The 26,061-nt window shown below is 43.5% G+C and overlaps 1 protein-coding gene across 5 annotated transcripts in view; it reads right to left on the bottom strand.

The window, feature by feature from the left end:
* Positions 1–14,965: 14,965 nt before the first annotated feature.
* Positions 14,966–26,061, bottom strand: part of Tcaim (T cell activation inhibitor, mitochondrial) — a 33,074-nt gene continuing 21,978 nt past the window's right edge. For 3 of the 5 annotated variants that reach the window (XM_006982879.4, XM_042281956.2, XM_076575523.1), the window contains 5 exons: positions 25,077–25,174; positions 24,404–24,495; positions 18,661–18,893; positions 17,769–17,900; positions 14,966–16,571 (listed from right to left, as the gene is read on the bottom strand). In XM_006982879.4, coding sequence (XP_006982941.1) covers positions 16,331–16,571; positions 17,769–17,900; positions 18,661–18,893; positions 24,404–24,495; positions 25,077–25,174 — 796 coding nt within the window. In that variant the 3' untranslated portion in view covers positions 14,966–16,330. The remainder of the gene's footprint in view (positions 16,572–17,768; positions 17,901–18,660; positions 18,894–24,403; positions 24,496–25,076; positions 25,175–26,061) is intronic. The other 2 variants (XM_042281957.2, XM_076575522.1) reach the window with 1 other exon arrangement.

The raw sequence follows: 26,061 nt of genomic DNA, 5'->3' as shown, positions 1-26,061 counted from the left end.
GACAAAAATAGGTGTATTCCAGGGAGACACAGAGGGCTCAATATGGCCCAATTGTAACTGTTCCTTAATCAGTTCTCTGGCAGCTTCCAACTTTTCTTGTGAAAGGGGCCACTGAGGTACCCACACCGCCTTTTGAGTTAGCCAGGGTATGGGCACCGTACCTTCATTGGAAGCTCCTTTTTTAGCAGCCCCTAGGAAAAACCCAGTCCCTTTCGATCTGACTTAGGAACCGACTCAATTGGTTCCTGACGCCCCTGGAGGCATCTTCCAAGTCCCTGAGACGGGACATACCCTTGTTGTTTCATCATACTCTGACTGGCCTCTGAGAAATCATTAGTTAATCTAAGTCTTAATTGTTGTTGTACATCTCGCCCCCATAAATTGATGGGGACATCAAGCACAAATGGTTGTACAGTTCCCTTCTGGCCTTCCTCAGTTCTCCAAATCAATTCTTTTGCACTCACACATGGGGTGTTAGCATAGCCAAGACCTTGTAGAGTTTGGGAGGACTTTTGTAGCCACCACTGTTTTGGCCATGCTTTTATCTGAATAATGCTCCGATCTGCCCCCGTATCCACCAGACCAGGAAAATGTTTTCCTTCAATTTTTAAGAACAGCATGGGCCTCTGGTCTAATTCCATGGATAAGCATGCAAGATTGACTCCTGTAGAGCCTAAGCCTGCATCTCCTCTTTCCTTTTGTAGTGAGGAGAAATTTCCATGTTTTGAGGGCAAAATCAAGAGCTGAGCAATCCTGTCTCCTGGGGCTATGGAGACTACACCATAAGGTGCATGGCAAAGGACCTTTATCACTCCAGTATAATCAGAGTCTATGACCCCAGGAAAGACTATCAACCCTCTCATAGTAGAAGAGGAGTGCCCCAAAACCATTCCTACAGTATCTTTATCTAAAGGCCCTGTCACATCAGTATCCAATATCTGTACTCCCATGGCCTGTGTTAGGACCAATCCGGAGGAGGCACAGAGGTCCAACCCTGTGGAACCTGAGGTTGCCCTTCTGGCCTGAATGACTGTTGTAGGCTGGGAATGGGGGCCGGAGTTTGGAGTGCCCCATAGATTTGCGGGCCCTGGGGTCGAGGGCCCTTCCCCCCGTTTTTTGGCTCCGGGTTTGTACTGGCAGGGGGAATGGGATGTCCATTAATGTCTTTTACTGACCTGCATTCATTAGCCCAATGCTTTCCCTTTTTACATCTAGGACAGGTTCCTGGAACTCTCTGATTCCCTGGAAGGCCTTGCGTGGCAGCCTGAGGGCACTGTCGCTTGAAGTGCCTTGCTGACTGCATCTGAAGCAGCCCTTTCCTTTTCCGTCCTTAGCTGCCCTAGTGGCAGACAGAACAGCTGCAGCCAGGCCTGCATTGGTCAAAGGACCGCCCACTTCTCTGCAGGCTTTTACCCAGGCTTCCAAGTCTTTGTCCTTGACTGGCGTTATTGCTCTCTGACATTCTTTTGTGCTTTGTTCAAAGATAAGCTGTTGCACGAACGGCATGGAAGTATCAAGATCCCCAAAAACACGCTCCACCGTCTCGATCATGAGAGCGACAAAATCAGAGAATGGCTCGGCAGCGGCTTGGATAATCTTAGTGAGGCTACCGGCCATCTCGCCCTTATTGGGAATTGCCCGCCAGGCTTTATAATATATATCATTTATTTGCCTGTATACTTCCCAGGGATAATTTATTTGATCAATGGCCCATTGCCCTTGGCCAAGAAGCATATCTACGGTCCAATCGGGCCGTCCCTCCTGCACATTTCTCTTGTATTGGGCCTGAGCTTTGTCCATAATTATGGATCTAAAATCAAGAAACTGCCCATGGTTGAGACACGTGCGGGCGAGCTCTAACCAATCGTTAGGCGTCATCGCGTTAATTGTGAGCCTGCGTAGCAAAGCTACTGTAAAGTGGGCGGCTACTCCGTAAGTGTGTACTGCCTCCACCAAGTCCTTTATCTGTTTGTAGGAGACGGGCTCGAAATATCTCTCAAATGTAACAGTATTTTCAAAAACTGGGAACGCAGTCGCCAAGCGCGACCAGGTTTCTTTTCTTATAAAATGGCACTTCCCAGCCGCCGGAGAATACGGCGAGGGCGCCGAAGGTGCAATCTCCTTTCTACCTTCAGCCACAAGAAGTCGCTGCCGCCCATATCTTTTTTTCTCATACCTCGCGGTTGTTTCCTCCAAAACTTTTGTCTTTAGGATCTAATTCCTCTTCTAACTCCAAGTCTGATTCCAAGTCTGATTCCCCCTCTGACTCTCTGTGAAGTTTCCTACCGCTGGATTCCTCATCTGTTATTTTTAAGCTTGTAAATTCGTCCAGGCTCGGATAAAGTTGTCTTACCTCCCTGGCTCTCCCCTCTTCCTCCTGCGCTATTTCTTTAAAGGACTCAAACCTGTCCTCTTAAGTACCTTTTTTAGAGCTCTGAGGTTTTTCTTTAATTTTATCTTTTTTCTTTTTAGGCCTAACTATATCCTCCTTTCTTGTTTCTGACTCTGAAAGGCTATCTTGGTGTTGCATTAATACTCGTCTTCCCGCCCTAATAATGTCATGATGACGATCATCCCTGAGACATGAGCGAATAAGACGCCAGAGAGGCATTGTACCTTTCCCTATCCTGTCTTCCTGGTTCGCTTTCTCTAGATCCTTTCCAAGCTTATTCCAGGAAGCCAAATTAAGGTCTCCTGACACCGCGAACCATGGCGCAATCCTATCGATATCGTTAAGGATCTTTTTTATAGTACCTGCGGAGATCTTTAAGTCGCGTTGACGGAGTAATGCCTGCAGGGGTTCATGAAAATTGGCGGCATCCGCACCAGTCCCCTGCGCGTTGCCCATGGTACACTCTTATCTGCGAGCGAGTTTATCCATGGGTAGAGAAGGCGGCACAAAGGCAGACTTCTCTCTCGAAAAGCCGCGTTATCTACCGCGGACTTACTTTCGGTTTTAAGCAAAAAACTCCCGTGCTACTTTTCAAGAAAGCACCGACACTCCCTCTGGGGTTCGTCACAATGTAAACAAAGACAACATGCAAGAATTAGAAGTACCATGCAGGGAAAGACAAAAGCGATCACCCAGAATTCCACCCCAGTAGTCAGCATTCCTGGAGATACCAGCTGATACTTACCGACGTCTCCTCTCCGTGTGTCGAGTTCTGAATCTTCCACGCCCCTCACTAGGTGCCCGAAGTTCCCGGGTTTCGGCACCAATTGCAGCACGCTCCTCTCGACCAGCAAGGAAGAATGACCGCCACACAAAGATTCTTCTCGGATCACACTTTATTGGAGAGCCTTTAGTTAAGGGAGAGCTGGAAGCGAGGGGAGGGGGCAGTGAAAGCGGCTGCTTTATATAGGGAAAGGAGGCGCGAATCGCTGGCTGAACTTAGCCTGCCGCCACCAGGCACCACAGGATTGGTGAGGGGCCAATATAGCTTGTGCATATGCAAAGCAGAGGCGTGTATTTCGTCGAAAGCATTGTCTTAGAAGTAATAAATCTTCAGAATGCAGAGAAGTCAGCGCCATCTTATAATGGCGATTGTCCCGGCTCCCTGCACTATACTTTACTTTTAAACCAACATACAGGGGACTGGAGAGGTGGATCAGCAGTTACAAATGCTTGCTTGGAGAGGACTTGAGTTAGGATCCTAGCACCCAACTCAGGTGATTCATAAGACCTGTAACTTTAACTGCAGAGTATCTAATGCCCTCTTCTGGCCTCTATGGGCACCGGCACTCACTTGTGTGTACATATTCATATACATACATTTAAAAAATCTTAAATTAGCAGTCACAAAGTGTGACTGAAGAGGTACAACATACTCCCACAACTGCATCAATCTGCCAATTTTTACTGACAGAAATCCAGGTAACATTTAGGAATGGACTTTAAGGATGTGGAAACATGGGTGAAGTAAGATTGGAGGGACTCAACTTTTGTCAGCACTGAGCAGGATTCAGGCACACATAATAAAAACTCTTCAGTGCTGTTTTTGATGTTAGTTTGTGATGAGCTTTTAAATCTTTTAAGTACCCTTGATTTCTCCCCTCCTAGGTAAATGAGTGAAATTGCTAGAAGCTAACAGCTTAGGCTTTTCAATAGCAGTGAATAGACTTCTCCATATGTCTGGCAGCCTAGAGCTGGAAACTGTCAGTCAACCAAACATCTCCTGTCAATCAGCTGGACTGCACAGGCAGCCTGGCTGTTGTGGATGCTTAACAGTCACTCTGAGAACATTCTAGCTGCCAGTTCCATAATATCTGAAAAGCCATAAATGTCCCAGGAGGCCTTGCCACTTTATATAACCTGCATTGACCTTAGAAGGCAGCTCTTAGACTTGAAATTTAAATGGCCTTGAAGCTATTCTCAAAATGAGAGAGGGAACCTCACTAATTTAGCAAGAGTTGTGATATGATTGGTACATGTACAATCCTTTATTTGCATTCCACTCTTAAATCCCCTCCCCCTATACAATCAAGACTATTCAGCTGGGAGGTACTCGTACTGTTCCATGGTGTGCTGTAGTAGGTCTAGTTAAAGGCTGTGGTGCTATATTGTGAAAATCTCTCTTATATTCTAAGAGATTGGAACTTCTGCTGAACCTCATGACCAAATTAATAATATGCCTGAAGGTCACTTAAAACTGCTTTCCCACTGTGTTCTATGTCTCTTTAGCCTGCCTTTTAAAGTTACTTTTGTTTTTTTAATACAGGGTTTCTCTGTGTAGCCTGTCCTCAGAGATCCACTTGCCTCTGCCTCCCAGTGCTGGGATTAAAGGTGTGGCCTATCACTCACTACCCAGCTATATTTAATCTGCCTTTAAGTTAACGGTGTAACAACCAACTTTACTTGCCTTGGCAATCATCTTTTACAACCTAAGCTAATATATAACTTTAATTTTAAATTATATTTGTATTTTAAATTAAATTGTATTCTTCCATGCCTCTGACCCAGAGAGCAGTGCATGTATGTGTATTATGGTAATAATGCTAATAGGCTGAAAGCAACCATATATATATAAATGCTGGAAACAGCATACAGATATTATTTGATAAGTGAATGTTTGCTTTTTCTTAGTGTTTCTGGGTCAGGTGAAGTCAGTCAAGTTTAATCCCTTGTAAAACCTGTTAAGAATTTCTATAAAGTATCTCTCATTCTTTCCCCATGTGAGGCTCATCAATAAAAGTGAGTGCAAAGCCCTTTCTTAGAAACACACACAAGAACAGATTCACAAGACAGCATGTTAGCAGGTACAGATTCAGACTTTACCACAGACAGATTACAGACAAGAGAGATGGAAGACACAGGGAAAGAAGTAGAGAATTCTCACGGTTGGAGACACTGATGCATTTGGGGTACTCTAAGGTTATTACTAATGTGTTTCTATTGAAAAAAAGACTTCTCCCAAATAATCTTGTTTTCTCCTAAGCAGACAGGCTGAGCCTGTTTCCTGAAGAGGTTCAGCAGCAGAGGTAGCAGTGACAGTGGCACCAGTACTGAGGGCATTTGAGAGAGGGCAGCTGAGCAGAAGGAAGTAGGAATGAGGGCGGTCAAAACAGGGAAGGGTGGTAGGAGTGTAAAGTGGGGAAGGTACGGAGCCAAGACTAAAGAACACTGTGACTGGAAGTGTGCCTGGGAGCTGCCACCTTTGAAGGTAGAGGATCCCAACAACTGAAGCTCACTGTCACATAGTGCTGTGGACTTGACACCAAACACTAGCTCCTGCACAAAGTGAAGGATTTCACTAGCTGCCAAATGCTGGGCCTCCAAGCAATGGGAACCCAAAGCTGTAACCCTCTAACCTGAGCACCAAAGCTTGGAGCTGTAAATTGAATTCCCAAGGCTTGGGGTTTTAAGCCTTCAAGTCTATGAGCCCATCTCATAAAGCCTTCAGAACCCACGGACTCCAACACTAGAGCTGTTAACTCCTTACTTGTGACTCCCAAGTAGAACAAAAGGAGCCCAGCCAGCTCTTTGGGTACCTGAAGGTATATGAAATCAAAGAAGAAATTTGGGGCTCATTGTTAAAAAGCAAAGAGTAGCTGATCAGCTTTGTGTGATGGTTGAAATGGAGACCCAAATCTAACCTATACTAAGTAAGTTGAATGCACGACTTCCTTGTAATACTGTAAAGCAAGGATGTCCAACTGTCTGGCTTCTTTAGTTTCCACTGTGAAAAAGTTGTTTTGGGCTACACATTAAAATACCAATGAAAGCTGATGAGTATAGCCAGGGAGAGAGGAATACCTGGTGCTAGGGCATTGTTAATTCAAGTTCCTGGGATACCTATGACCACCATTGCCAATGGAGAAGGTTGCCATGGAGGTTACTGAGTGGGAAACATCTGGGCATAGAGTAATGTGATTAAGGAACAGTGCTCATGGACCCCATCAGTGAACACCACTAGATAGGTAAGAGGAGAAAATCTTGGTTGAATGACCTAGGCCAGTCTACTAGGATGGCCAGTGAAATGAGCTTGCACCACTTGACACTTGATAGACATGAGGCTTGAAGTGTTTGGGCCACCCCAGGTCAGAGGCAGCTTGCTGAGGATTCAAGGGGCATGCACCTAGGCTGGGGTAGAGTCTAGACAGATGAGGACAAGTGGGCAGGATCTCGTTCTGATGAAGACAAGGCATGGAAAGGGTGTGAGGCGAGTGGGGAGTGGATCTGTGCTGGATGTACACTAACCTGCCATATTCCTGCTTGGCTGCACATTGATGTCTGGAAGAGAAGCCATGTGGTGGACTTCGAGAAAGCAAGAGCTATAGAAAGCAAAGACATGCCAGGGTAACCTCCAGGGTTTGGGAACATCTGGCACAGTAACAGAGAAGCTGAAGGCAGTGGTGTATGTTCCCCAGGAGGAATCAGGCCTGGCCAGGATGGAATGCTTTACGTAACAAAGACCACGTTGCTAGGGACACCCAGCTTCTAATATTATCCCTTCTCTGTGAAGCTATCAGCCCAGCCTCGGCTACCCTATAACCTTCCAACAGGTAAGCTTCAAACCCAGAATTCCTGCAGGTCAGCCTTGTGGGCCTGGGAGGGTGGGGTGGAGTGGATAGGAGGGCTCCTTTGCCTGTGCAAGCAAAGCTTCACAAAGAATGCAAGAATCAGAATGCTGCTGGTTGGCCAGGGTGACACATCAAATAGAGCACGGTGACGTTTCTAAAGAAAGCAAAGCATTGCCAAGCTCTCTGCAAAGAGTCTCCTAGACTTGCAGACCTTCTTGCACCTGTCCCAGGGCAGCATTCACATACTTCCTGAGCTTCCTATTGCTACTTATAACAATTATTTATTTATTTATTTATTTATTTATTTATTTATTTATTTATTGTTATTTTAGGTCTTGAACTCCTGATACTCCTGCCTCCACCTCAGAGTGCTGAATCACAACTGTGTGCCACCATGCCTGGCCCTCCCTCACTTTATTGATAGCTCTTTCCTTCTTATGGTTTCTACTTAGCCCTTTCCACATTCAAGTTAGCAACAGCCAGTCAAATCCTTCTCTTGTTTAGACTATTATGGGGAGCCCATCAGAGAAGACCACCCAGACAGTTTATAGACAACTGAAAGTCTCGATTCTAGCTGGCTGGGACTATACTCAGGTATTTGGGACCCAAGGATAGCCTAAGTGTTTAGAGCAAGGGGTTTTTGTTTTTGTTTTTATTTTTTTGGTTTTTCAAGACAAGGTTTCTCTGTGTAGTTTTGGTGCCTGTCCTGGATCTCACTCTGGAGACCAGGCTGGCGAACTCACAGAGATCTGCCTGGCTCTGCCTCCAGAGTGCTGGGATTAAAGGCGTGCACCAATGCTGCCCATTGAGCAAGGTTTTTTTTTTTTTTTTTTTTTTTTTTTTTTGTCAGCTATGTTAATTTTTTCTTATTTATTTATTTGTTTGTTTGTTTGTTTATTTATAATGCCAAACGCTGTTTATTGAAGGAGGGAAGAGGTCTTAAATACAGGCTCACAGCACAATGGGAGAACCCTGGAGGGCAGAAGTTCTCTACTGATGTTTTACAATCTGAGCAAGGGGTTTTTAAATGCAAAAACCACATCCTGTTATTTTGCTTGGCAGCTGCAGGAGGAAGTTTTGCACAAGCAAGCAGTTTAACAAAAAGCTAAGATAAATTAGATGGGGCATCTTGACCTCAGGTTCCTAGAAGAGAGTAGGGTAAATTTCCCAGGACTTTCCATCAAGGAGATATAATTCTACTTAAACACCTAAAATGGGCTCAGCCAATGGTGGAACCTCTGCCTTACCCTGTCTCAAGTCTCCCTCACACCTGCTTCTGCATGTCTGAATTGGAGCAAAATCTGCTCTTTTAGGGCTCAAATGATAAAACCGAGTCACCTAGATAATGCATGGAGATCTCCAATTTGTAAGGTCCCAAATACAATTCGCTTGGAAGCCTTCCTGCCATGTAAGGAACATACATAGTCACAGGTTCTGTCGTACCCAGATCGTGACCCCCAGAGAGACCACCGAAAATGAGCATACCAGAACACAAAAGCAAGGCTTTATTTGGGAGCAATTCAAACCTAGGCAGGGACCTTGTCAAGCACATCCTGGAGGAAGAGCCTAGCCTGAATTGAGCACAGCTTTTAAAGGCAAAAACCACAAGATTACAATAGCAGGGAATTTCAGTATGGGCACATTTCTGATTGGCTCATTTTCAGGGACTTTGCAGAAACCTTATCTTTATCTTATGGCTAAGGGGGTGGTTGTTTGTCACCATTTTTCAATGGCTGCCCGAGGGCTGGAACATTCTGTAGCCAAACAGTTACCATGGAGACCAGGGTTAGGACATTCTGTGGTCACACAGTCACCATCACCTGATTAACTTGTTATTCTGTACTTTTCAGTTTCCTGGAACTTGAGTTAACTATGGGAACTTAAAACCTATTCTTACAAACTGGAGGCCTTATTTTAAAAATGGAGGAGCTTTGGTCTCACAGTTCCAAGTGTATGGTCATTTTTGATGTACCACTTTGCTGATTATACATGATCATGTCTTAGAAAATTTAGCAAAAGCAATTTGAGGGGGGGGGTTCTTATTGGGTAGCCTTAAGCCTCAACTACAGCCTTAGAATCTTTGGATTATAGGCATGTAATTATTCCATGCCACTCTGTTTTTGTCTTCTCTCTATGCCTTATTTTTCATCCCAAACTGTTTCAAGCTATAGTCATTTAATTATTGTTGCTTTCCTTATAAAATGAACTTAAGGAATGGTACTTAGCCTGTTCAAAGAATATAATATTGTGTAGAAAATACCAGAAATTTAATCATTTACCTTCCATTGAAATTTTTAGCATTGATATCTGAACTGGGTCAGGAAAATAAGATAAAATAGTTTAGTATACAGCTGCCCTTCATTATTCTTGGGATTGGCACCAGGATACCAAGCCAACACTAAGTCAGCAGATGCTTAAATTCCTAATATAAAATGGGATACTATTTCCATACAATTGTTGTTTTTTACTCTTTTTGGGGGGGCACCACCCAGGTCCTAAGTAAATCACACATGGAGGCTTAGTCTTAATTATGAATGCCTGGCCTCAGCTTGTCTTGTTTCTAGTCACTTAACTTATTCAGTCTATTTTTTGCCTCTGGGCTTTTCCCGTTCTCTAACTTCTGTAGTTAGTAGTCGTCTTTCTCTGGTTACTTCCTCTTCCTTTTTCCCAAGATTTCTCCTCCTATATATTCTCTCTGCCTACTAGCCCCACCTATCCTTCCTCGTTATTGGCTGTTTAGTTCTTTATTAGACCATCAGGTGTTTTAGACAGGCACAGTAATACAGCTTCACAGTTAAACAAATGCAACACAAACAAAAGCAACATACCTTAAAATAATATTCCCCAACATGCAATGTATTCTCTTCACATACTTAAAACCATCTCTAACCATAATGTAATGTAAATGCTGTGGAGCAAGTGTTATGCTGAACTGCTCAGGGAGTAGCAAGAAAACGTCTGTGTTCAGTTCATCCATACTCGTGGTTAGGTTTCTATTGCTGTGATAAATACCATGACCAAAAGCAACTTGGGGAGAAAAGGATTTATTTCAGTTTACAACTCTCAGGTCACACTCTTATCACCGAGGGAAGTCAGTGTGCAAACTCCAGTCAGGAACCTCGAAGCAATGAACTAGGCAGAGGCCATGGAGGAACGTTTACTGGCTTGCTCAGTTTGTTTTCTTTTACACCCTAGAACCTTTCTAGGTCAATCATTAATCAAGAAAATGAATCTGGGCACACCCTTAATTAATCCCAGCACTTGGGAGGAAGAGGCAGGCCTACACAGTGAGTTCCAGAATAGCCAAGGATACATAGTGAGACCCTGTCTCGGGAAAAAAAAAAAATTGGAAAAGACTATTAAAAAAATGAAGAGCAGCTTTCACCTGTGCCTCCTGCTGCCGTTTTCTTCATTTAGATATGTCTAGGAGTCAGCTTGAACAGGAGAAGAAATCCCTAGATTCTTTTGTCTGGGTAAATGAGACTGGAGAAGTCACCCTCCCTCCAGTGGAGGAGACTACTCTTGCAGCCTCTGGAGACAAGCGAGGTCGGGGTCTTGGCGTGGGAGCACGCCCCGCTCGGCGGCTGCTGTACACAGATCGCTCTCCCCAGCGAACCTGGAGGCTGCAGGGAAATACCCTGGGGCAGGGAAGTTCTTTACCTAGTGAAGATTCGGCCGTGCCCTGCATCTTGTCCCCACCAGGGGGCGCGCTTCCTGTGCAGCGCCACCTGGGAACGTCCCCTCCACCGGCCGAGCTGCTTCCAGCTAGCCCTTCTACGCCCTGGACTCGGCCTAGCAAGCTGAGCAGGAACGCTCTGACTGGAAACAACCGGTTTCCCTTTTGAGCTAGGGAGCGCCCGTCGGGCCTCTCCATGAAGCACCTGGCAGAGCGGCTGCCCACCTACACCTGCAGCGTTCGGTGAAGATACCTTCAGCCCCAGCCCCAAGAAGCACAGGTTTATACAGGAAGCTGCAAAAACGCTTTCAGACCCAGTCCAAACTTTTCTGAGATTTTCACAGACCGCCTTCCACGGCTTTCTTGACTCCCTCTGCTGTCTTGACACTTTGCGGGTGAATACCGCAGTTCTGGTGCTGAAGACGTCTGTGGGACAGAAGCAGGCCTTAAGTGGGATGAGGACAGGCCAGGGTGAGTGGGACCCATTCGCCGGGCACAGCCAGGCCACCCTCGCTTTTATGGGTAGCACTTGGAATGGAAAAGGGGTGAAGCCTGTTTTCGGGCTTGCACTTGACAAACTTCACACCTGTGCCTAAGGCATTCTTACTGTCTTCCGGGTCAAGCCTAGGACAAGTCCCCACCTCAGAGTTCCTTGAAAGGTGGTCCAGCGTTTGTTTTAGGCTCCATGAGGGCCCAAATGGGGCCAAAGAGTGTTATGTGGGTCCTGTACACTCAGGAGTAACAGGGGCACTGGAAGGTTAGGAACAGCCTCAGTACAGTGAGGAAAGGCAAAGCGAGTCTAGGAGCCATGCGAAGCCGAAGCCGCAGGCCGGGCGGGGGCGGGGGTAAGGCTGAATGAAAGCCCAAGCACTCCTGAGAGCCACAGAGGAGCCCAACTGCAGATCCTTGCAGATCTCAGCAGCCACAAAGGGTCTTTGAGCAGGGAGGGTAGTTCGGGCGTGGGGGTGCAGTTGGGTGCTGTAGATGGACTCAGGTTGTTAGGGTTTGAATCCGAAACGCTCTCCAGGTTCCCTCACTAATGGTGCTAATTAGGAGGGCGTTGGAATCTTGAGTAGGTGGGATCTAGTTGGAGGAAGTAGCCCACTGGGGCGGAACTTTGAACTGGCTCTGATCCTCTTTTTGCTTCCTGGTCTGTCCTGATGTCCCAGCCACCATGGACTGAAACCCTGTGAAATCATGAGACAAACATAAATCTATCCTCGTTTATGTTGTTTCTGTCAGGTGTTCGGGTCACAGGTTGCAAAAGTGGACCTAACAATAGGTCCAAGGCTGAGACGTTACAGGAATCTGAACGGACAAGTAGTCTGAGCAAACAGAGGGACCAGGGAAGGGAACTAGGTGGGGGTAACATGGAGACCCAGAGCCAGCAGTTAGGGTAGGGAGCCAGCGGTCACCTCAGTTTCTCACCACACTCCTCGTGTAGACCAGGTGGACTGCCTGCCTCTGCCTCTCAAATGCTGAGAGTTCCAGCTTTTACAATTGTTCCAATTTAACTGTGCATGCGTCCCTCTGTCTGTCTGAGGCAGCTGTGAGAGCAGAGAGCCCTAAGCTCAGGTGAGGCAGAGCTTTTATCATAGCAGAGGTTGGGGTGGGGATTCCCAGGGTCCAGGACCCCATTGGCTGACAATTGTCTAGGGGTATCTGTAAAACAAAAATAGGTGTGTGCTAGACCCAAGGACATCTGAACACCTTATCTAATCGTTGGAATGTTTAGGATGTCAGGTACTTCCTCACCCCTGGGTAGATCCCTGGGTGGTATCAGCTTAAGGCTTTTCCTGGATCTGGGTGTTGCCTGCCAGTAAGCCTGTCACAGAAGCTGTGTCTAGGCCTGTCATGGCTGCTGTGTGGTCAAGCTGTGTTGGGGCCCCTTCACACAGCCAATGCTCTTAACCCTGAGCCATCTCTCCAGCCTCACCATGCTTCTCTTGAACAAGCCTTCCTGTACCTCTGTGATGAAGATTCTGGACAAGGAAAAGGGTTGTGAAGGCTGGAAGCTGGCCTGGTTCTTGTTACCTTCGGCTTGCAGATGCCTGCTGTCACTGCTTGCTGATAGACACTGAGGGTTACAAAGGCTGCCAAGGTCCTGGAAGAGCAAAAGGGTCCTAGTCAACTTGTTGGCAGCATGCCCAGCAACTTGGCACCATGTATCACTCATTTCCCTTGGCCCAGTTGGCTGCAAATATAACCTTAAAAAAATCAGGAAAACATCTGGGGAGAGTCAAATCTTCCTATTCTCTTTGACTCATGAGGAGATGAATAGGCAGGTTCAATAATGCCCAGCTAGGAAGAGAATTAGGTTCGCTGACAAGGACATAGGAAGTATGCTCAAATCTGTATATTGGCCTGTGAAGACATTAAGGGCTTTGGGGAGATGAGGGACCTGTTTTCTTGAGTCTTGATTTGGTGCAGCTGTTTTACAAGGTGCCAACACAGAATAGCAACACTTCTCCAAAGGAAATAAGTAGTTTATACAGAGACAAAAGGCCCAAAATACAAGCAGGATTCCCACCTTTTAACAATTGGGCTACGACCGTTTGGAGCCCCTAGTGACCCACAGTGGTTTACATGAAAGGCCAGACTCAAGGGAAACAACACTGTAACCCTGACTACTTGAGAGGTTCACCTGTCCCCATGATAAAAACATGTAACTCTGTGGTGATATCTGTAATCTAAGAAATAAAGCTTGCCTGAAGATCAGAGGACATAGCCAGCCAGTTAGCCAGAGGTCAGGCAGTGGTGGCACACACCTTTAATCCTAGCACTTGGGAGGCCGAGAGACGTCTGGTTTTCTGTGAGTTCAAGGCCACACTAGGCTACATGAGATTAATCCAGTCTAAAATAGAAACAGAGCCAGGCAGTGGTGGCATACACCTTTAATTCCAGCACTTTGGATCACACACCTTTAATCCCAGCACTAGGAAGGTTGAGGCAAGAAGTGATATGGCTGGGCAGCAGAAAGGAATATAAGGTGAGAGGAGACAGGAATTCGCTGTCTTATAGAGGATCTGTCAGGCTGAGAAGTTGGTGAGGTAAGAGGTGGTAGCTGTGGCTTGCTCTGCTTCTCTGATCTTTCAGCTCCAGTTTTTTATTATATGACCATTTAAGTTTCGTGCAACATAACTCCCTCTTAAAGCTATGAAAGAATTTCTAGGGCTAGCACGATATCTCAGATATCTCTGCAGATAAAGGCACTTGCCACCAAGCCTGCACTTGATCAAGTTGGATCCCTAGGATCCACATGGTAGGAGAGAATTAGCTCTTAAAAGTTGTCCTCTGACCTATACATACATACTGTAGTGCGTGTCCACATGCATGTGTGCATAAACACACACACACACACTCACACACACTCACACTCTAAAAGGGTGTTTTGGCTGCAGATGTAGCTCAATAGAACACTTGCCCTAACAGGCACAAGGTCCAAAGTTCAGCCTCCAGCACTACACCAAAAAGGGGTGGTGTTTGTACCACCAGATAAAACTGGATGGCAGAGAAACTTCAGCCAGCCCACAGTTACTAGGTAGGCAGAGAGCAACCTTCAGGGGGCAGGTGGTATAGATGAGACCAGACCCTGTCGGGGCTGTGGGCAAGCAGGGTTCCTGCAGAGGTGGGCGTTCATTGTCGGTGTGAAGTGAGCCAAAGCTGAGTGCCAGGTAAGCCGGGGTTGTGTACTCTGGGCTCGAGACTGGGGCAGGTCTGCCCGTGATGCCATCAAGTGACTCCACACTGACCAAAACAGTATGGTACTGAAAAGCACAGGCTGTGTCGCCCTCCTCCAGTGTGCTTCTAGGTCCCTCTGTAGAGTATGAATCCCGCTCAGGACGCGCCCCCGTCCCTCCAACCCCCCAGGCCTACACTGCCCACAGTGTGCTCAGTCTTTAGGTTCCAGTAGTGGTGAACTGCCCTGGCTCTTCATCTCATGTGCCCACTTCTCAAAGCCTTCCTCTCACTAACTCAGAGGCTACTTAGGGGTAGAGGCCTTTCCAGAACAAAGGGAGGAAGAAGGGCTTTGGCAGCCCATGCTGGGAACAGACATAGCCCTGGAGTTCAGGGCCTAGTCCCAGCTCTCTCTGTGGGGGCAGCTCAGCTGTGATCTGACTCAGGTCTCTCCAGAGGCTTCACCTCTTCTCTCTGTGGTGGGGGAGCACATATATCCGGAGATGAAGTCCCAAGGATCACTTCTAACGATTTCCTACTACGATTCTCCTAGTTGTGAAACTTTAACAACTGGACAACAAGAAAAGCAGCTAAGTGATCAACAAGGTGTTATTTATTACAATTAGTTCGGAGACAAATCCAATTCAACACACATCACAGAAGATTCTGTTAGCTGATGTTAGAAGTTTCCAATAAACTATCATATCTTTGAGAACTCCTCCCCATCCCAACCCCCCGCCCCACCTGAGACAGAGTTTCTCGTGTAACAGCCCTGGCTGTCCTGGAACCTGCTTGGTAGACCAGGCTGACCTCAAATTCATAGGGATCCACCTGCCTCTGACTCCCAAGTGCTGGGATTAAAGGTGTGCGTCACCAAACCCAACTTGAGGACTCTTTCTTATGGGGAATATTTACAGCAACATTTGTCAAATTAGCACAGGTCAAAAGCAATAATGGCACAAACGATCCTTTTACAAGTCAGTTCTTATTTTCAACACACATTTGACCTGTTTAAATAACTGATGTTTTATAAAAACCCAAAACGTGAAAACTGATTTTATTGTCTCCTTTGTTCTAATGTACTGTGGGGAAAATTCACTAGGGCTTTCTCGGGGAAAAGTGTAGTGCGGAATGTAGGGTGGGTCTGCTCTGAATAGAAAGTGGGTCTCCCACTGGGTGGGAGACACCAGAGACCACAGGAGGCAGCAGGCTTTACCTGGGCCAGAGCTGAAGAAATGAAGACAGCTTTTAAAAGGAGCTTCTGGCTAAATTACAATAGTACATCTTACTCATTCCTGGTACTAGAGATGGAACCCAGGGCCTGTGCCTACCAAGCATATGCTCTATCAATATTTTAAATGGTAGAAGAAATCATGTATTTAAATTCTCTGTCACTGACGTTTTAATAAACTAGTATCAGACAGTGTTAACAGCATATATTCAATAGGTTTTTTTTTTTAAATCTTTCTCAAACAAAATGTAGTTATTTAATTTTTGCTACTCATCAGTCATCTGTTTTGAACATAACTGTCCATTACTGGCTACAAAGTGTGTGTCTATAGAATGTAATTATGAAGACACACATTGAACTGTGTTGCATGTGAAAATGAGTTCTAGTACTAAAGAGCTATACTGAATGAGGCCAATTTATACATACGCACATTCACTTATATAAAAATATATATGACTTTTATAGAACTCTCTATTACATATCTTTAAAATAGTTTTTTTCTTCTAAGCATCTTTTTTGCCTGGCCATCAGCATCATAAGACTAGGGGGAATAAAACCTTTTAAAAACATGTTTCTTAGCATAAATTCACTACAAAGAAAAGCTCAGCCCACTTTTAAAGCAACAGTTAGAAACTTTGTTCTAACATGTGAATACTAGTATTAAACTGAATTTAAATAAATTCAACAGTTTCTCATTTTTCCCAGAAAATAAAACAATATCTGTGCTACTTCATGGCTTCTCCTTTCTTCCAATTCCATGGGATACACAAGTCTCCATCTTGCATAACAGAATAAAAATGTGACACACAGAGGTGCATCCCACGCAGATAAGGCAGTGACTGTTGAAGAAGTCTCTTACAGCAATCCACCATCTGTCTGCTAGAAATGCTGGGCTCTTTATACAACTTCTCCAGAGAAAATTTCTTTGTTGAAGCCTGTATCAATTCATTTTCAATAACTTTTAACCTATAAAATAAAAAAAAAAATCACAAGCTATTACTAAATAAAGTAAGATAAAATATAAACAATATTCTTAAATGTTGGGGAGATGGCATAGTGCCCATACAAGCCAGTCATATGAAAAGACATGCCAAGAGTTACGCTGTGCCCAGTACTGGCTGATTTATTTCTACATAAAACTCTAAAAAAAAAAAAAAAACCCAAAAAACAACCTTTTTAGCATTAGTAAGGTAAAAATAATACACAATTTATTCCTATTTTTCAAAGATTTATATTTTTCCCCCACCCTCCAAGATTTATTATTATTATTATTATTATTATTATTATTATTATTATTATTATTTATTTTATTATTTCAGAGCTGAGGACCGAACCCAGGGCCCTGGGCTTGCTAGGCAAGCGCTCTACCACTGAGCTAAATCCCCAACCCCGATTTATTATTTTTAATGTGTATGGGTGTTTTGTCTGTATGGATATCTGTGCACCATCTGTGTGCTTGGTGCTCTCAGAATCCAGAATAGGGTATTGCATTCCTGGAACCATAGTTATAAATGGTCACGAGGCACCATGTGGGTGCTGGAAATTGAACCTGGGTCCTCTACAGAGCAGTCAGTGCTCCTAACAGCTTTCATACGCCTCCCCTAGCCACTGCTAGTGACAAAGCGAAGAAAAACCTAGGAGTATAAACCCTTACTTGGATGTTGAAATCAGGCTGTACCCTGCCTTGAGCTGCTTCTCCCTTCCTGCTCACCATCTGAACTTGCTGTCCATCTGTCTGTCCACTCCTTTGGATGGACCCACTCCTACCCTTTCTCCTCTACAATGGACTTAACTCTATAGCTTCAAACCTGTGACAAGGAAACCACTGGCTGTCAAGTGATTCCTAGCTGTAAACACCACAGAAACACGACTACTTATAAACTCAGTCACACTTTAAAATTTAAATAGAATAGGGCTAGAGAGATGGCTCAGCAGTTACGAGCACTTGTGATTCTTACAGAGACGCAAATGCCAGCACCTTTGTGGTGGCACACAACTGCCTGTAACTCCACCTTCAGGGGGTCCAATGCCCTCTTTGGTCCCTGCTGATACCAACAGACACAGCAGCTGTACATGAATAAAATAACTAAAGTGCAGATAATGCTTTTCTAGTCTCTGTTTAAAAGTCAGGCCCTCATACATCTGGAAGTGGACAGTACTTACTCTGCCCTTCTTGTCATGTTTTCTCTTGCCTGCTGGGCTTTGCTTCTCATAAATGACTGGAGGCTTGTTGGATCTGAGAGGGCTGGGATGTTAAAATGCCCAAGTTCATGCAAGCTTGGCTCGTACCTGTCACTGAAACAAAGTATGCATTAAGGGAAACATCATCACTTCCACAGACAATGCTTTTTTTAATTTCAAGTGACTGAAAAGTCGTCATCCGAAAATGCACATTAAATTACAGCAACACTGATGATGATATACTGTTCTCTGTGACATGGCAGTGACCTACTTCAAGGTGAGTCTGAGACCTTGAGACTGACTTCACTAATCAGTGGCCATGTTTTCCAAGAATGGTGTAGAGATCCACTCTTCAGTCCCTCAGTTTGGTTTTTGACATATGCAGAACAGGGCCGTGACTACAGTTCTTCACAAGTCATGACGTTCTTCTGTTTTGTTTTTAAGACGGGTGCATTGTTTAGCTGAGTCTGGTCTTGAACTTACAGTGATCCACCTGCTATACTGGGATTACAGGTGTGCACAACAAGCCTGGCCTCCATTTTAAAAAATCATGTGAAATTATGTGTGTGTGTGTATAAATATAAAAACATATATAAATATATGTTTGTATACACACACACACACACACACACACACACACACACACACACACACGCCTCTGCCTCTGTGTTGAGTGCAGTGCCTGAGGAGGTCAAAGGCATTGGATCCTCTGGTTGTGAGCTGCCTGACATGGGCCCTAGGAACTGAACTTGAATCTTCTACCAAACTACTGAACCATTTCTCCATCTACTCATTTCTATTATTATTATTAAATTTACAAGAACCATACAATGAAACAAAACCACACACATACCATCCAGTTCCAGACACTTGCCTGCTAAGGATCATCTGCAAGCCACTCAGACTCTGAGGGTGGGAAGGCATCCTACTTTTCAGCAGCCGATTATAGAAGACGTCAAGGAGGGAGCAGTACTCTTCAAGTGTGAGTGCTGGCTGCAACTCCTCGACATAAACGACTCGGATGCCCCCTAGAAGATTGCTTATCTGGTCTTCTAAGGTTGACATTCTCCTCTGAAGGTCAAAATAACTTGGTAAGCTTTCAAAAAGCTATAGTATTGAAAAAAAAAAAAAGGATAATTTTATGTTACTATAATTTTAGGAGTCCAATAAATGAGAAAGTTTTAAAAATTATTTTTGTAGATGGAATATTCAAGTAAAATACAGTAAAGACAATATAATCCTGGAAATACTAATATTCAAAACAAACTATCGGCCGGGTGGTGGTGGTGCACGCCTTTAATCCCGGCACTCAGGAGGCAGAGCCAGGCGGATCTCTGTGACTTTGAGGCCAGCCTGGTCTACAGAATGAGTTCCAGGAAAGGCTCAAAGCTACACAAAGAAACCCTGTCTCGAAAAACAAACAAAAAAACAAAACAAAAAACCAAAAACAAACTGTCAGTCTAGGGGTTTTCAATAGGAACTGAGAAGAGACGGCAGAAGAAGAAAAGCCCCTTCCACCCTCCTGAATGCTTAAGGGAAGTTCCTTGTCTGTGTATCCTGCATAATGGGCGTTAACAGTTTCAATGCAAGATTGTAAAACATCCATAGCGAACTTCTGCCCTCTGGGGTTCTCCCATTGTGCTGTAAGCATGTATTTAAGACCTCCTCCCTCCTTCAATAAATGGCATTCAGCATTTTAAAAAAAAAAAAAAGCCCCAGGTAAAAATCAACCCCAGGTACTAATATTAAAGACCTGCACAGGAATCTTAAGCTAGGCTATGATGATTAAATGTACATTTGTGTATTCCAACTCTCAAGTATTGCCTAAAAATTCACTTTCAGTCATCTATTTCAAATTCAGCTGATAAGCACAGAAAGCTTTCCTGACACCTACAATGTGTGTATGCATGAAGTGCACATGCAGGTGTGTAAGGGTTTGTGTTTGCTAGAGCTCACAGTTGAGGGGCAAGAAAACAAAGCAAGACTGTCAGTTCAAGTGCCACATGAGGCCGATAGGTCAAAGCCAGGTTTAAATAATGGCTGCCAAGACCTATGATTTCACAAAAAGTATAACAGGATTTAGAAACAGTAGATGAATGTGGGAAGCTTTGGGAAAAGAAAAAAGGCCATGTCCAAAACAAACATGAAGCTGAGTGTGGCTGGCGCATGGCATGCGTTGTTGAGTGGGAAGAGAAGGGTCAGGGAGAACTTTAAGTTTGGTTTTCTGTAGAAAGCTGGGATCTGCACAAAGTTAAGATAACTATAAGGCTTTAGCTAGGCCATGGTGGTGCACACCTTTAACCCCTGCACTTAGGAGGCAGAGGCAAGGGGTTCTCTATGAGTTCGAGGCCAGCCTGGACTACAGGGCGAGTTCCAGGACAGCCAGGGCTACACAGAAAACAACAACAAAAAGAACAAAAAAAGAAGACTAGAAGGCATTAGGTAGTCTATAATGAAAGTAATAACAAGATTCTATAAACTATCCATCATCTACTTACTATATTTTGTAAAAAATAATCCTACTCCCCAATTATTCTCTTCCTGGGTTACTTATGTAGTGGTAAGTACATTCAGGATCTTTGAGAACTGTGGGTTCATATAGTGTGTGATGAAGACTTTGTATGTCTCTGATTGTGAGTGCAGACACACTATAATTATATAGCAGCTGTTTAATTTCATCTGCACTCTGTCAACCCTTGTGTATTTTGTTTTATATTGTCTTTTCACATGTGCAGACCCATGTGAGATCACCATTTAGCATTGAGCAGAATTTTACCACAGGATCTGCCACATGACCTTTCAGTGGCCAGATTGCTTATCTCCATGTCTAGGCAGTCACAGCACTGCACTGCCTTCCTGTTATTTTGTTATTTCAAGAATGGTACAGACATGGGAGTTGTATAGAATATAACCTTCAGATACTGACTTTCACTCCCAGGTTGCTGCACATATCAGTGGTTCATGCCCATTTCTGAGCAGGACTTATACAGAAGTACATTAGGACTTCCTCCACTCTTGGCTATTATGAATATTTGTGCACAGATTTCTACGTGAACATAGCTTTTTATTTTTCACTATAAATGCCGAGGAATGGCCTCCTGGGCCACCTGCCAGAATGTTCAGTTAAGATGATGTGCTCCTCGTGTGGAGATCTGCACATCTGGACTCCTGTCAGCAGTCAGGAGTGAACCCGTTTTCCACGTCGTCATCCTCACATGGTGGTGCCACTATTTTCACTCAGCAGTTCTGCCCAGTGTGGGGCTGTAACCCACCGTCTCATATGCTGCAAGCACTCCAGCTCTGCACCCAGCTCTGCACATCTGTCAGCTGTACATTCTCTTCAGTGACATGTCTTTGGAACATTTTCTATTTTGGTTGGGTATTTTTTTTTTTTTAACTGCTGAGTGTTAAGAGTTCTTATACCCTTTATACACAAAATACCTATTAAATATGTGGCTTGAAATAATAATAATAAATAAGTAATAAGTTTTTTTTTTTTTTTTAATTCTTCAAGACAGGGTTTCTCTGTGTAGCCTTGGCTGTCCTGGAACTCACTCTGTAGACCAGACTGACCTTGAACTCAACAGAACAGAGATTCCTAAGTGCTGGGATTAAAGGCATGTGCCACCACTGTTCAGCTAATAATTAAGTTTCTTAAAGACAGGTTTCTCTGTGTAACCCTGGTTGTCCCGGAACTCACTCTATAGACTAGCTTCAAACTCAGAGATCTGCCTGCCTCTGTCGGGCTAAAGATCTATTTTATGTGTATAGGTGTTTTGTCTACATGTGTATCTCCATACCACATTAATGTCTGGTACCATTGGATCCCCTGGGACTGGAGTTACAGATGGTTGTGAACTGACATGTGGGTGCTAGGACTCAAACTCAGTCCTCTGGAAGAGTAGCCAGTGCTCTTACCCACTGAAACATCTCTCCAGTCCCTCTACCAAGTATTTTATTTGAGTAGATCCTTCACCAAAGATGACATGAAGATGGCAAATGAAAACATGAAAAGATGATTACCATCATTTATTATTTAATGCAAATTAAATTTAAGGTGAGACATCACTACATACCTACTAGAGTGTCATAATTAAAACTTTTCATCAAAATTGAAAATATGACTATCTTTTGATATGATCAAAGGATATGATCCAGCGATTCTATCTAGGAATTTATCCATGAGATGAAAAATGCATTTCTCATGTTTACATCAACCAGGCATAGTGGCTCACACCCATAATCCTAAGACATTGGAGACTGAGGCAGGAGGATTGCTACAAGTTTCAGTCTAGTTTGATTTATATAGTGAGTTCTAGTCAGCCAGTGCTACATCATGAGAATCTTTGTAGAAAAACAACAACAACAACAAAACAAACAACCAAACCAAACTAAACAAAAATGTTCACATCAGGGGCTGGAGAGACAGCTTAGTGCAAAGGAGTTGGGTTGAATTTCCAGCACTCATATGGTGGTTCACAACTGTAACTCCAGCTTTAGGGGATCTTATGTCCTATTCTGACCTCCTCAGGAACTAGGCTCCCACATGATACATAGACATACATACATGCAGACAAAATACTTACATATAAAATAAATAAATCTAAAAATAAAATTTAACAATAAAAAATGTTCACACCAGCTTTATTTGTCTGCATTTAAAACTAACACATGGGCCTTAGTCTTTCCAGGACTTGACCATTATCTCGAATTTTCTCAGGATCCCCTAAGATTGCCAGCGCCCCCAAACAGCAGGAAGTAGTATGAGAAGCTATGCCCAAATTCCCAAAATATTGTTTATAAATGTTTATTTTTATTTTAAAGGGGTTGATTATAAATGCAATCTCTTTCTAAAAAAGGAAAGGGGATAGCATAGATATGATAGGATAAAAGGGTAGATTATTGAGTCTACTTTTAAAGAGCAACAACTTGTTTAAAATGTTTTACATTACTATAGATTTTAGTTTATTACAATTTTAAAGTTAATTTTGTTATATGTATGTATATTTCTACTCTTGTTTAAGGTATTATGTTTATGCAGCTCATTTAAAATTGTAGTATATAATTAAAATTACAGATTGATAGTCATTTAGGATAATCAAACTTATAGTCATGTTAGTTAAGTTTTTTAGGTATATAAAGGTGTATTTCAATTAGGTAGGTAATCTTCAAACACTTCAAAGACCTACAGAATATAGCATTTAAAATATTTTAAGACCTTAGACTTTCTGGACAGTGAGACACATCTGCTCCTGGCAGCACCAATTTACTTCAAAGATGATGATGGGCATTGAAGAAACTCTATATGGAGTTTGTGTTCCTTATGGCAAAAGTTAGCCATTTGGACAAGAAACTGTTCTTGCCTGGACTGCTTGACAAAATGTTGTATAAACTAGACATACAGGACCATAGGAAAATGACCACTGAATTTTGCCAAAACAAGGTGAGATGGTCCTTCAGGTTCCTGTTTCACAGAGGAGACTGCCAGACATCCTGCAGGACACAGGGAGAAGTGACTGAGAGACTCTAGGCCTATAGGCTGAAGATGAATGCCCAACACTGTAGAGGAACTTTGGGTGACTGTCCAGGCAGCCAGCTAGCTGTCTGTCATTTCCAGATTTTGAAAGTTGCTTACAAAGCACTTCCTGCTTACATAGGTAAAATATCCTCCTGGGGTCTTTGATATAGTTGAAGACTAGATAGTTATAATTTTCCTTGGTTATGATAAAAGATAAATTAGATATGAAACTTTAGACTCACAAATATAGGGTAGATGACAGAATATTTTAATTTTCCCAAATACAAATAGACTATTTTAATTATAACTCCTGCTTGATAACTGTTCTATTACATATAATTTTACTATGTTAAAGTTAAAACCTTCCTTTTTGATTAGACAGAAAGTGGGAAGTGCTATGGGATGTCTTTCTGTATGCTGTGAATATGTATTGCTCTGATTGGTTGATAAATAAAGCTGCACTGGCCTATGGCAAGGCAGCTTAGAGACAGGTGGAAAATCCAAGCAGATATATGGAGAGAAGAAAGGAGAAGAGAGAGAGAGAGACGCCAGCCGCTGCTGAAGGAGAAGCAAGATGCCAGCAGACTGATAATGCCACGGTCATGTAGCAAAACATAGATTAAAAGAAATGGATTAATTTAAGATGAAAGAGTTAGCTAGCAAGAAGCCTGCCATAGGCTATACAGTTTGTGAATAATGTTAAGCCTCTGAGTGATTATTTTATCAGCAGCTTCATGACTGCAGGGCTGGGTGGCACCAGAAAAACCTTCTGGCTACAGGCTTGTGAGACAAGATGCCTGAGCAAAAGCACTTGCTCAAGTGTGATGGTCTGAACTCAATACCTGGCCCCAGGTAGAAAAAGAACAACTACAGTTTGTCCTCTGACTTCTATGCACACACATGCAGACATACACACAAAATAGATAAATGTAAAAGAAAGCTATCTTCACTTTGAAGTACTAGTTATGTGGTCTTATTGGATTGGAAAACTGGAGCTATGCTTTCCAATGTTGCAGTTTGCTGATGTAACAGTGTTGTTTGAAATGAAAGTGTGTGGAGGCGAGTGAGAGAGGTCTGCTTGCTTTGGGCTCATCCTTACTCTTGTCCAGTGATGGTGGACGTCCATGGTTCCCAGCATCACATGGCCCAGTGCACTCATACCGGAGCGGTCTGTGAATACGATGGTGCATCCTGATGATAAAACACAAACCTGTGGTCATGGCCCAGAGGATTCATCCTTATAACACTATGCAAATAATTACTTAAACTTAGTGTATACACTCAGGATTAAATCTAGTAGATCCTAGAAGCTTGTATTATGTTTCTGCTTTATTCAAAGGAACAGATTTAAACATTTATTTTATTTTACATTTTTTTTCTGAGATAGGGTTTCTCTGTGTAGCCCTGGCTGTCCTCAAACTTACAGAGATCTGCCTGCCTCTGCCTCCTGAGCGCTGGGATTAAAGGTGTGCTACCCCATCCACAGATTTAAATATCTAAATCTGATAAAGTCTCTTACTTTTGTGCTACAAATTATAGATGTGTACTACAGATGTTCTGAAAGAGAGTGGACAGCCAGGCAGCAGTAGCACATGCCTTTAATCCCAGCACTTGGGAGACAGAGGCAGGAAGTTCTGAGTCTACAGAGTGAGTTCAGCCTGGTCTACAGAGTGAGTTTCAGGACAGCCAAGACTATACAGAGAAACCTTGTCTTGATAAAAAACAACAAACAAAAAAATAAACAAACAAAAAAGAGAGTGGACAATGGTTACCTTTTGCATTCTGAAGTGGCTCCAAATTCTGCTGTGCTAGGCGGCTAAGACTGTGCAGCTGGCTGCAGCGATGGGCGACACCCCAGCCCCTCTGCCACCTAGGCCAACAGATACAGCTACATTAACAGCAGCACCATGGAGGATGAACAGGCTCTCACCCCAACTGCCTGATTCTTGAGAAGGTCAACGGCCTCTTCCTGAAGCAGACAGACATCATGTTTCAAATGATCATATGTTTCTAAGATGGTTATTGTCTCTCTTAAATTTTTGAAAAATCATTTCTATTATTCTTATTGCTGTGTCTGTGTGTATGTGTGTGTCTCTGTGCGTAGGGGTCTTATACCGTAGCACTTGGGAGGCAGAGGCAGGCAGATCTCTGAGTTTGAGGCCAGCCTGATCTATTGAGTGAGTTCCAGGCCAGGGCTACACAGAGAAACCCTGTCTTAGAAGAAAAAAGAGTTGCATTGGCCGTGGTGTCTCTTCACAGCAATAAAATAGTGACTAAGACGATGTCAATGTATGTAAAGATTTAAAAAAGCAAATATATTGTTTCTATCTTAAAATAAAAGGATGGGACTTGCTGTAGGGTTTGATGCTAGAGCATGTACTTTGAGCAAGTATCTAGGCTCAGTCCTCAGCATTATGCAGGCACACATATACACATGGAGGAAGAAGGGAACTGATTTTACAGGTTGTCCTCTGGTCTCCATACATGTGCCATGGCACGTGTACACACACACACACACACACACACACACACACACACACACACACACATAAATGTAATAAGAAAGTTCAACTATTATACCCAAAATATCAGAACTCAAATCTTCTGTGTTTTAAACAAAAACTTATCACATTGTTCATACAGATGAATTGACTATATCCATAAAATGACAATTGAAGATTATTGCTTATCAGAGAAGTTAAAGAGCCAAATACTGACCTACCAGAAAGTGTTAATAATAAGTAATCCCTGTAATTT

Source organism: Peromyscus maniculatus, chromosome 7 (genome assembly GCF_049852395.1).
Source record: "Peromyscus maniculatus bairdii isolate BWxNUB_F1_BW_parent chromosome 7, HU_Pman_BW_mat_3.1, whole genome shotgun sequence".
Lineage (NCBI taxonomy): Eukaryota > Metazoa > Chordata > Mammalia > Rodentia > Cricetidae > Peromyscus > Peromyscus maniculatus.
This window is presented reverse-complemented; position numbering and strand designations above follow the sequence as displayed.